Raw genomic sequence first — 13,487 nt, forward strand, 5'->3', positions numbered from 1 at the left:
AAAATGGTGCAAAATCAATAAGCCATTTTAAAGAAATCCTTATAACTATTCATATAATAACCCAAAACCTTAAAAAAGTCGGGTTTTTTTTAGTAGTTCCTCTGTTGATTACTAAATATATTAGAATATATTTCTTGTAGAAAGACTTTTTTAAACTCGTTATATGTAGGCATGGATTATTTTAAGTTTTTTCATCTAACAGTTCTTCAATTGGTCGGAATCGATTACTCCCGCACAGAGCAATTTAACGAGAATATATATAGATTCGTGGGTAGACATTTTTAAAAAGTGATCTTGGCCCACAATAATATAATTAGTAAACATATCTCAGAAGCAGCTAAACCGCATTCAACCAAATTTTGTACATATTCTTATGTTATGTTTTGAAAACGGGCGAAGTCATGGGGACAAGCACGCCTATATTGAAAATATATCACCATTTTAAATTTCAGAATACTCTTTCACTTTACAATAAATAAATTGATATGTCATGATGTTATCGAAATGAAACTTTGCATACAGATTGTATTTAAGACGTCTAAAATTAGTCGAAATTGCCAAGTCCCCAGAGAACAAATATGTGGCTTTTAGTGCCTACGCCTACCTTTTTAGTGAAAGAAGTATTTACAGTTCCAAATCCACTCGGTATAATAATTTCCGGGTTTTTAGCTGATTTTAAATCGTTTTATTTTGGACAATATATGTGACGTTTCAAGTTTTTCATACTGTTTATACAGGAAATGTGCTAAGATGCTGAATTATCCTTACTACCATATAATGATTTCCGTTTCATTGCTTGATTTTTCTTCATATACCCGAATTATTAAATTTAGCTTTCTTAGATGATGTTTTTTGGCTTTCCAAAGGACTCTTGATCTAAGGCCGGATGTCGTGAGCTGCTTGAGTTCTATATAAAATAATTACTTCTGGCCACTCCCAAGTGAATAGAGCTCAGAGAACTTTCCACACTTTCGTGAACTCTTCTACACATGACTACATCCTCCTTTAAGAAGTCCACGACTTATAATGAAAGTTTATATAATATCAAGTATGATTGTTATTCTTTTACCCTTTTGTCAAGCAATTAAGTTAAACTCTTACGTTTTTTTTTTTAATAAAGTTTTGCCATCATCTGAGAGAATTTCCTCGACCATCATCCTTTCTAAAGTATAAAATTTACATTTACACCCAAAATTAGGCTTTTCTTAGTTGTTTATGGCAATATTTTTCGTACCAGAAGTAAGTCTGTTCAGCATTCACTCATATCTCAAAATAAATGTTTAGATACTTTAAGAAATAATTAACCAAATTAATTTAATCCAAATCAGGCAGTTCTCTTTCAGTTTTTCATGTAGCTTAATAAACCAAAAATTTCATATAAATATTTGGCAGATATTTTTATATCACAGATAAGGATAATGCAGTTAGTTTAAATCATAAATACTGTCTACGTGGGTCTCAACCTAAATACATACATTTCATAGGCATTTTAGACAATAATTAAATATATAAGGTGTACAGAATAAATCCAATATATGGTTGTATTGTATATGCCATTATAGAAACTTAAATGCAAAATTGCTTTTTTTTGAGTTATGTGATTTCGATTAAACTTTTTCATAGTTTTCTTATTAACCTGTATTTAAAAAAAAATCCTAAAGCTACCCTGAATATTTCTATTGTTAGTCTGACAATATTTTAACCGCACAGAGTATTTTCCCACAATAATTTAGCTTCTTTTTTAAGGACAGCATATACTAAATGTTACATAATTATACCAAAATATGTCGAAATATTCAATTTTAACCCGAAAATGTATTTAGATTCGTACCGATTTCGTCATGGCATTGTCCAAACGACCGCTCACCAAGGAGACCGCTTTGGCTGAAAACAATAATAACAACAACAACAACAATAAAACCGAGGAACACGAAACGGCGGTGAAGCGTAAAAAGCGCGCCAGCCGCGATGATGAAACAGCCAATAACAATAATAACAACAACAACAACAATAAAACCGAGGAACACGAAACGGCGGTGAAGCGTAAAAAGCGCGCCAGCCGCGATGATGAAACAGCCAATAACAATAATAACAACAACAAAAGCGATGATAAATTGTCAACGCTGCCACAGAAGAAGCGCGCTGTTAGCAGCAGCACAAACAGCAACAACATGAATAAAACAAACACAACGCCGCACGACGTTGCCATGCTGCAAAACTCAGTGCATAACAGCAACAATAACAACAACATTACAAGCACCACCTTACATTCACCGGACAGAACACCAGCATCGTTGGTCAGTACAACCACACCGACAAAAACGACCGCCGATGACCAGGACGACGAGACGCTCATACGTGAGACACAAGCGGCACTTAAAAGCCTCTCGGGCAGTTGGCCACCGGAAGCGCGCAACAATCTGTACCGTCTGCAGGATCAGGACGAGAATCCGCCCCCGTTTCAGAATCTCTTCGAAGAGAAACAAAAGTACGGCACACAAACGCTAACAACCGACAAAGAAACTTATTTTCAAACTGATCTCTTACGTTTCCACAGACAAAAGGAAAACGATCAGGCGCGTATCAATTCACAGCACGCCGAACATACAACGTTTGACGAGCGTAAACGTACCACAGCCTTCTCGCAAGCGTCCGCCTTTAAGCCACCACACGATATCAAACGCAACGGTCTCATACCCTATCCGCCGGGCGCAACAGCTATGGCATCAGTGACGTCCTCGCTTCCACCACCGCCACATTACCCCATCTACACCAACATGAATGACTCTTCGGCTGCATACCTGAGCTATCAGCCACACACGCTAGCCGACTCCAACACAATGTCCATGCTGCCGCCCGCGCGTCCTACACCGACAACGCCCGGACACGCCAATGGTTTCGATATCGCCTCGCAAATCGGCGCCACCGATAGCAAAATCACAGAGCTCAAGCCCGCGCTGGCAGGCGGCGTGGAGTTGCATAAGCATAATGAAGCGCTTGGCACGCCTGGTGTAGTGGGCGCTGCCTCAGCTGGTGGCCCAGCAACGGCGGCTGACACTAAGCACTACACCATACTGCAACCGGCCGGTGTGGGCAGTCGTGCGGCATCGGTGATGCAGGATATAGCACGTGAGGGCGTGGTAACAGCGGTCACAGCTGTGGGCAGCAACAATAGTAACGGCGGTGTTGGCGCAACGGTTAGCATACCACAACCGACCTACTCGCCGGGCAGCATCAATCGTGGCGGTAAGTAGATCCGCAGTGTGCCGCGCGCAACTGTCATCTTTTTATGCAAAATATTACTATTTTATTACTATATTTGTTGTTGTATGCATTTTCGTTCCAATTGAAGTCATTTTCCTTATATTGATAATTCGGTTTTCAATATTAATTTATGATTTCATTTGAGATTATGTTTTTCCTGTATGATTTTTGTGCATTGAATCGGCGTATACTTGTGCTTAACTTCTTGTTGCATTGAGTTTAAACTCCAAACCATCACCAATTCGTACTCACTGTGCACACCCAGAACAAACACCAACATTAGTCAGGCACATACATACACTGAGAGAAATAGCTTAGCGTGCAAAAGTGCGTTTACAGTACTACCTTTTTCTTAGCTAGTATAAACTCTCCCTCGAGGTATTCTTTTTTCAGCAGAACTCATTTGTATATACTCCTATATAATATATTTACAGTTAATTTTTTCCAGGCCGAGAGGTACCGATTCACGGAGCCAAGCAGTTTAATAAAATATGTTTTCTTTCTTATATTTTAGTTCAATTCAAGCTCAGAATTTAACTTTCAATACTTGTTTGGATGTGTCGTTTGTTTGGGAAAGTTTTTTTTTTCAATTCAAGCAACGGAGTTTGAATAATTTTTTTTTTTTCATAAATTATATTTTGATCGATCAGTCAGTTAATATATTTAATTTTCCACATTGTTTGAAGTCCGAGTAGAAATTTATTAGATTAAATTTTGCAATTAAAAAATCAGTATTCCCAACTGCTTATACTTGCACCGAAGATACGTTGGTCTTTCAGAAACGGCAAAGCTGTGATATTTTCTTCTCAAATCCTTCAATTTTCCAACGATATTATATTTGCGTTATATGGTCTACAGAGCTTAATCACTTCTTTAGCTAGAATATAAGCTTAATCACAAATCCAAAACATCCTCGACAAAAACCTGTAGTACAGTATACTTATTAGAATTAAAAGCTGAGGCATCGCATATTTTTTTCCTTCTCAGCATCAATAAATATAAAATATAAAAAATGTAAATTTTCATTTTCGCAAAAAGTTTTTCTTAATTAATATTAAGGTTCCCCTATATAATTTTAATGTATGTATGTATACTATAATGATTAGTATTATCATTTATTGACTCACAGTATATTCTTAAAACCGTAATGATTAAAAAATCTCTAAGTATCTGGTGCACATTAGAGTCACGTCTTTTTGTTCAATAAAACAAACAGCATTCGAAAAGAAATGTTCTTAAATCAGAAATCCTGCGGAGTATATCATATTTATATAGTTGAATCAACACAAAGTTTATGAAATTTAATATTGCAAAAGTTTCCATGTGGTGCAACTCTGTATATGAGAAACAGAAATTAAAGAAATTTACGACATTTTTGGGATGGCCTTCAGCTCCTCCACCGAATTTTATTTTATTTCCCCGATCGACTGAAAACGGGTTCCACGGCGTGGCAAGTTCCGTTTGGAAAACAAAAAAAAAATCACACGGAGCCAAATCTGGTGAATACGGTGGTTAATCGTTGGTATTCAATTCGTTTTTGGCTTTAAATTCGGTTACAATCTCGATGTGCATTATCATCAGATAAAATTTATGTATTGCTCTTCCACAATTCTGACTATTTTTGACAGATGTTATAACGCAAATGCCTCAGTGCAGCCAAATATTGACCATCTGACCCTCCGTAAAAAGGTCATGATAGACCAAACCATGAATATTGAAGAAATTAATGAGCGTCACCTAGATTTTCGAGCGGCTTTGGCGTGGTATCTTTGGTTTCGGCTCGTTTTTGCCCCTCCATTCCGATGATTGTTGTCTTGTTTGCATGTCAAATTCATAAAGACATGTCTCATATACAAATCTGTGATCGGAATTCGCACTATCAAGCATATCCAAAGGGACCTTTTTTTGGTACTCTGTTTAAAAAAAACTTCAGCTTTATCTGGACGAGACGAGCAAAAACGCATTTCATACCCAAAATATCCACCACAATTATTAGATCGAGTTCGCAAGGGAGCTGTCTTGTCACCTCTCTAATATTTGCCGGACGATTTTCAAGCACCATATCCATCACTTGTTTAGTATTTTCATTAGTTGAAGAGGTCAAGGGTCATTCAGAACGAGGCATGTCTTCAACGATCGCTCTACCGTGGTTGAAGGCTTTGTACAACTCGTAGTCTTGTGTTTTTGATAAAACTGAATCATCCAACATTTGCAGCGATTTCGCATACGAAATTTGGTTAGAAATACAAAATTTGAGATAAATTCTTTGTTCGATATTTTTAGCGATTGTAAAAATCGCTACGCACTGAAGTGTATAGACTTAAGCAGCTGCTGTAACTCAACTCACCGTACTGCAAACTTAGCAAAAAACATTTTTTGAAATTTCCGGGTACTGTTTTAACACAATTGATGTATATCTGTAAAAGTTTTTTTTTTTTGGTTTTTTTTTTATTGAAACTTTATTTAAATTTTTTTGTTTGTATGTTTTTTGTTTTGTAAAAATCTTCAAAAGTGGTTTGATTCGCGGATTTTTGCATTTACCTTTCTTAACCTTAGCCATAGCCGTCTGTCTGTCAGTATATAGGCGAAATTGTCTCTCAGTTATTGAAATAACGATTTGGAATTTTGCACACGTCACTGCAGAAGCCCGGCACGTCGGTGACTAAATAATGCATAAGACTTTGCTCACTGATTGGTAACCGCCATTGGCGGATCCATTAAAATCAAGTCCATATATAGGAAACTTTTTTTTTTATTTGAAGAGGTATCTTCGCGAAATTTGGTATAGTTAATTATCTAAAGCCAAGCCAAGCTACAATGTCAGAAATCGTTCATATCTGGTGGCGCAGTGCTTCGAAGCTTTTTAAAATACAATTCTTACTCCGCATATCAGCTACTTTAACTTGATTACTTAATACAAAACTCAGCTTGCCGCTTTTACTTTCTCAAAACAAAACAAAGCCACTCACATCAGGAGCATTACAAGTGCATGTAAGAAAGATAGCAAGTACGCACACACACACACACATACACTCAGAGACACGCACGCTCTCAAGTGCTGTAATAATAGAAATTGTTATCACAATCATAAGAATTGTTATTATTTGCGCATTTTGTTGGCATTTAAGCTGACACCGCATCTTTCGCCTTACACACACACTCACTACTACAACACAGGAGTCAGACAAACTTGACTACTAATGCCATTGTTCAGCACTCCGCCGGTGTTTAGTTGTAGCGGAGCGCACGAAATTTGTTGGGCGAACCCTTTACTTCACTACAGCTAAGACCGGCAGCGCGACGGAGCCATCATTAGTGCACATTAGACACGTACGTGCGCTTTACAAAATCTCACCGCGTGTGTGTGTGTGTGTGAGTTTGCTGGTGTGCCTATAACATTTTAGAAAACTCATCTTTTTACTAAAAACCGACGGCAGCAGCTCAGGCTGAGAGTAGCAGACGCTTTAGAAATTATTATTATGAAGTTTGTTTTTTGTTATTATTGTGTTGCGAGTACTCGTTGTGGCAGGTGGAGGGAGTGTGGGAGTGTGTGTGCCGCACGTCGCACTAAAAACCACTTTCGCATATTTATTTTGTCATTATGTCGGCATTAATGCTATCAGGCATGAATGTTTAGCTGCCATTAAGCCTTAAGCTAGCTACATTAAGCACAACAACAACAAGAACAACGCCATAAGCAATGGCAAGAACACCAGAAACAACAACTAATTGCGGAAGTAGATTTTCAAAGTAATTTCTCATGTTTATGAATTTCGCTACATGCCCTGTGTGTGAGAGTGTGTGTGTGTAGGTGTAAGCTTATATGTATAAAAGTGCGCGTATGTGTTTGGTGTTAGTTTAGCTTTTTCGTAGCCATAATTTGAATGACTTTTTAAATAGTTTTGCACTCGCTGCCTCAGCAAGGCAAGCCTCAATAATTTCTACGCCGATTTTGTTTATCCTTCCATGTATGTGTTTATATAGCACCCACACCACTGCACGTTATGAAAATAATAAGTCATTAGTTGAGGCTGGCGCAATGCTTATTAGGCTCAGCTTAGCTCTCTGCCTAGGTTATGAAATTCAATGCTGCGGCTTTTCTAAGGCGGTGCGTCACGTCGTATGAGTAACTACTGCGTTGCCTTCAGCTATATTTATGCTTCCATATTATTTTTGTTTTTGTTTTGTAAAGTTTCGATTTTAAATGTTGTGCATGTTAAGCATAAATTAAAAGAGAAAATATCTATTTGATTGACATTTTAAGCGAAATTTCCTATAGTGCGGTGGCATATGCGTATGTAGGTGGTAAAGTAGCTAAGACGATTTAAGCCATGATATACAAATATGATCATGTGATATGGCACATTTTAAAATTTGGTATGCAAAAACTTTTTAAGTTAATCTAATCGATTATATAATATTTTAAACGGATTATATCATATTTTTTATCGAAAGTTGTACTAAATACTAAATAATACAAGATTGTTCGGCACACAAACATATGTGAATTAGATTACGAATTATTATTTTCAAATTATTAAAAGAGAATTTTTTACATCTGCTTTTCTGCACTATCGCTCTTTTTATACGATTTTTTTGTTTATTTTTTGCTTTACGAGGCATTAATTATACAAAATTTAAGGAACACCAGATGGCCTCAGTAGATAGCGCTTTAATTTAGTGAGTTAATTATTTATAATTAGTTCTCTTCTAAATAAATAAATAATAATAAAATTCAAAAAGTACATACACATGTTTAAAATACACAGTAATAATTAAGAAAGTAGATATTTTTCGAAAAAGAATTCGTTTTCCTGCTCTCCAAAAATGATATTCGATTAAGTTAAGCGTTCACAAAATATGCATCGTCAAACATTAAATGTCATATATAAATATGTATAAGTACCGTCTTAGTGAAGCAGTAAATTTATTTACAAAACTAGGAGTTTTCCAATAAATAATGATTTGTTTTCATTGAATTACAAATTCAAAAGAAATAATATTGGCCTAAAATTATCAAATTTCAGCTTTTAATACTTTTAAACGGTTAGGTTTAAAAAAAACTCGTTTGAAACTTTTTTGTACATCATTAAGTTTCCTACAAAATCTAGGAATAGAGACATTTTTTAAATTTTTCTTTATAGTAATCAGAAAAAATATAAAATTTTCTACTTCTTTTGACCCACTCTAAAAATTATACATATATGTATCTATATTTATTTTTCTTAACACAATGTTTAATTAAGAGTTTCTGCCAAAAAAAAAAACATTTCTTGCTTATAAAATTTGTTTGATTGTCAGATTGTTGTACTTCTTAAAGCTTAGGAACTTTCGAAGGAGTAAATAGATGTCTTTTTATTCGTTTTTAATTAAAAAATTTTTCTAAAAAAGTTTTCGGAATTTTTGGAAAACAAAGTAAATGTCTTTCAAACTAGTTGTTTTTTTTGTTGTAATTGTAGCATTTTTCTTACATTTTTTTAAGGTTTTCAACTACAGAGTAGATGTTTCTTAAACTAGTTTTTTTTTAAGAACAAATTATTAAATTATTACAAAATTTTTTTTCTTTTTAATAAAAAAATATTTTCTTCACTATTTTTTGTGTAATTTCAATTACATTATTTTACATATTTTTTATTCTTGAAAAATTTTAATATTTTTTCTACAAAACAGTATGTTTCTTATTGTTCAAAATTTGTTTGCTTATCTGATTGTTCTGCTCTTTAAAACTTCGAAACTTTTGATTAAGAAGTACATATGTAGATGTCTTTTAGTTTTTAGTTTCAATTTTTGTAAATAGGTTTTTAAAATTTTTCGTCTTTTAAACTACTTTTTTAAATTAAGTTTTTTTTTAACTAAAAATTTATTTTAAAAATATTTTCGAAAACCAAGTATTGCCTTTTAAACTATTTTTTTTTTTTTAATTTTACTTTTTTTTTCTTTAAAATAAAATTTTATTAAAAAAGGTATTTTTTTTAGTATTTTTGTTTTAATTTTTATTTTTCTTAAAAAGCACTTAATATCCTATTCCATAAAAAATGTGCTTCTTAGTTTATAAAATTTATTTGATGATCTGCCAAATTTGCTACTTAAAACATCGAAACTTTCGAATAAAAATTTTTTGAAATATGTTTCTCGAAGACAAATTCCTTTTAAGTTTGTTTTGTTTTTAGTTTTAATTTTTTTTTTTTCTTAAAAAAAGTATTTTTTCTCTAAAATTTAATATTTTTTGAGGAAAGTTAAAATTTTTCACTATTTTTTGTGTAATTGGAATCTGAATAAAGACTGTCTTTCGTAAAATACTTTGTAAATTTTTATGATTTTTTAATCTTTATTTGATTTGTTTTTTTCCGCTATTTATATATTGAGATATCTTTGAAAAATATTGAATGTTTACGGCTATACTTTGTCATACTAAAATTTTGTAATTTTTATTTCTCCTCTCAGGAGCACAGTCAGAAAATTGTCGAATCAAAGTTATATTTGATTATTTTGCTTTGTTTTTTTTATTGTTAAATACCATTCGTTATAAAAAAATGCTTTTATATATATTTGTTCATAATATAAATATTAAAAATCTGTGCCAAAATAATGTCCGCATTATAATAATAGGTTTGGCTTTCAACAGCTAAAAATCAGTATTATTTTTAATTTATTTAATATAAGAAAAGCTTACCTTACCTCTGAATCGATATCTGGTGGAACCCATTAAAAACTCGCTAGAAAACACCCTTTAAAATTATTTCTACAAATCATACAAACGGTGGGTGCGCTCAAAATTTTTTGTCAATAATTCGCAACTCTTGCCTTTAGCTATATTACAAACCTTTGCCCGCCCCTTTTTTCAATAAAAATATTTAAGTACACTCAAAGTTGCTCGCTTCAATAAAAAACTAATGCCCATAGCTTCAATTTTGTAAATAGTGTATGTACATATAACTAGTTATGTATATATATCTCTGTGTATAAGTAGTATATCAACTCTAAACTCTCTCCCCCAAGCCTACTTCCGCTGTCATTTTTGCTTACTTTCATTAAATTCTAATTAGTTAAGCATTTGCAGCAGCATCTCAGGTACTCCTCAGGCACATATACCAACACACACCATATACTAGAAGTAATATGCTGGCAGTCAACCATGCGTTGTCTGCTGGCAGCTAGCGAACACATATGTACATGTATGTGTATGTGTGTGATTTCAATATTATGCCGTGTTCTTTAACCTCACACGTAATAGACACAAATATTTTCTAAACATTTTCCACAAACTCTTTCTAACCTCACACTCGCAGCACATTGTGCTGTGAGAATGTCACCCTTTTCACCCCGCACAAATACATGCACACATGCACATACGAACAAAGCAAAACCTGTATGAAATTAGCGAATGTAAGCACGTCTCAGACAGATACTTTTTTGTTGTTGTTTTTTTTTTTTTTGCCTATATGCCGCCACTACCGCTATTAAATTATTTTGTAAATTTGGATTTATATATATATTTGTGTGCGTGTATGTGTGTTTGCTTGTGTGCGTGTAAATAATGCAAAGCTGTTTTCCATCAAATTAGGAAAAATGCCAAAAAGCGCTTCGAGTATGCTCTCTTGCGACAGCAAGTGTTCTTAAGAATGTGCAGATGTATGTGTATATTTGTGTTTCCCCATATCTGCCGTTGCGTGTGTGCGTGTGTTGCTAGCTGCGATCTACGCGCGCTGCTTCACTTGTCAAGTCTGCATTTGCTTACTTTTAATTAATTAAAAAGCAAAAATTAGCGACTGACTGACAGCGCTGGGGAAATTAACACACTCACATACACAAGCAACAATACACACATATGCATAATAAGTTATATATGCATATACATATATCCTGCAAAACATTCAAAACTCAAACATTGCTTCATTTCATTGCTTTTGATTGCTCATACAATTTTGAAGAGCCAGCTCATATTTCTTTTATATTTCATAGTCAGCATGCAGAATATTTAATAACGTTGTCAAACGCGTGTTAATTTCACTTCTTTTATTTATTTTTTTGTTTAATTAATCTGAATTTTCGCTCTAAGACTTTCTGTGAATTATTTCTGAATTATTTGTTTTTTTAATTATTTATTAAGTTTCTTGTGCTCTTCTATGTGCATTCGTGCCTAATTTTTGGTTTTAGTTGTTATACCGTTCCTCCCACATTTATTGCAGATGGCACCAAGTGCCCCACTCCAAGTTGCAACGGCCAAGGACATATCACGGGGCTTTACTCACACCATCGCAGGTACAAAAACGCATGTCAATTTTTTTGTAAAGTAATATTGGGTTCACACTGTTGAGAGCGCTAGTTTTGAAAAAGAAGAGAACAGGGACCACAATTATACATTTAAAAATGATTGTTTTAAAATTTAAATTAATTTGTAATCCCAAAAACCACAATTAAAAACAATTTTGGAATTTTTAGAGAAGTTTCTAACATTAAATACTTTGTTAAAAAAAGTAAACCCTTAAAACTTGTTTGAAAAAAATTTAAATACTGGAAAGAAAAATATTTTCCATTTTGAACAAAAATAAACTCTAAAAAACGATTTGAAAAAAAAATTTCAAATGTCGGATTGAAAAAATTATTGTTTTTAAGCAGAATGACAAACCTATCTCAGTAATATGTATAGTAAACTTTGCAAACAATTACAATTTATTTACAAATGGGAAAAAAAGAAATTAAGAAATATGGCAACCCTATATTTTTAATAAGCTATATATATTTAGCAAAAAGTAACAATTATAAAAAAATTTCCATTTCCAAATAACATATCGTGCAAAATTTCAGTTGTCAGCTGTCAGTTGTCAACCAGCAACTATTAAACCATACGTCTCTATGAAAGGTTGTAAGTCCCAAATAAACTTCGTTAAATTTTTTAATTGCAAGTGAATATTATAAAAATTTATTTAAAAATAAAAATGAATTTTTATGTGGGAGCGGTTGCCATATCTCTCAAATTTGCTTAATAAATTCAAGAAATATAAAGAAATTATTTATAAATTAAAAAAAAAGTAAGCAATAGGCATACCGATAAATTTTTTTAGACCTTTTATTTACAAACCAAAATAAAAAATGATGCAATATGGCATCCCTATCTGTCTAATATGCTTCATATATCTAGCATCAGCTGTTAGTAATTATAAAATATATTTTTTTCTCATTTTCATATAACAATTAGGCACACTACGGTGTAAAATTTCAGTTGTCAGCTGTCAATAGTCAACTGGCAACTATTAAACCTCAAGTTTCAATGAAAGGTTATAAGTTCCAACTGGACTTTGTTCAATTTTTCGATTGGGAGTAAATGGATCAACAATTTATTTAACAAATTTAAAACAAAAAAGTAATCTTAGGTTGGAAGGGTTGCCATATCTTTCAAATATGCTCAATAAATTCAGCAAGCAATAGCAATTCAATTGCATTTTTCACTAAAAAATAATAATTTTCAAACAATATGGCAACCCTATATTTTTAAAGTCTTAATAAATTAAGCAAATAATAAAAATTTAAGTACCAAAAAAGTATTTTTTTACATTTTATTTACAAACTAAAACAAAAAATATATGCAACCCTGTCTTTCTGAAATGCTATATTTATTTAACAGTAATTATAAAAAATATTTAATAAAGCAATTAGGCACGACATGCCCGAAAATTCAGCTGTCAGCTGTCAGTTGTCAACAGTCAACTTCTGTAGCATAACTTTTAACCAAAAAATAAAAGTAACAACTGTTTTAAAAACATTTTCACGTTATTTTTAGTTTGAAAAAAATCCAATAGTTTTCAAATCAGTCTTCTAAAGCAATTTCTACAGTGTGCACTTAAACCAAAAATGCAACGCTGACTTTATACTTAAAACTACATAACTCTTCGTTTATTTTACTCCTTCTATAGCTTATCTGGTTGTCCAAAACGTGATAAAGTCACCTCGGAATGTAAGTTAAAAACAATATTTTTTAACAAATTGTATGTTTGTAATGTACCGTTATTTAATTTTTGGCATGTATGTATGAATGTTGTTATCTTTATTATTATTTCTCTTTGATGCATGCTGTTTGTATTGGTTTTGGAATGAGTGCTGCGTATTGTATTGTGCAGTTGTAGCTAGGCTGAAAAGGAAAAAGTACATAAATCAATATTGAGTGTTTTTTAAATTTTTTATTACATTTTAGCATTTATTTTATTAAATAGAATTTATATATT

General features: G+C 32.8%; 1 protein-coding gene across 1 annotated transcript in view; it reads left to right on the forward strand.

Annotated features, from left to right (window-relative positions):
- The first annotated feature begins 2,204 nt into the window (after positions 1 to 2,204).
- The window catches only part of LOC108967704, a 32,738-nt gene continuing 21,455 nt past the window's right edge, over positions 2,205 to 13,487 (forward strand). The window contains exons 1-3 of the mRNA XM_018931296.1: positions 2,205 to 3,246; positions 11,454 to 11,526; positions 13,179 to 13,219. Coding sequence (XP_018786841.1) covers positions 2,208 to 3,246; positions 11,454 to 11,526; positions 13,179 to 13,219 — 1,153 coding nt within the window. The 5' untranslated portion in view covers positions 2,205 to 2,207. The remainder of the gene's footprint in view (positions 3,247 to 11,453; positions 11,527 to 13,178; positions 13,220 to 13,487) is intronic.

Source organism: Bactrocera latifrons, unplaced genomic scaffold, assembly GCF_001853355.1.
Source record: "Bactrocera latifrons isolate USDA-ARS-PBARC rearing strain unplaced genomic scaffold, ASM185335v1 scaffold_196, whole genome shotgun sequence".
Classification (NCBI taxonomy): Eukaryota; Metazoa; Arthropoda; class Insecta; order Diptera; family Tephritidae; genus Bactrocera; species Bactrocera latifrons.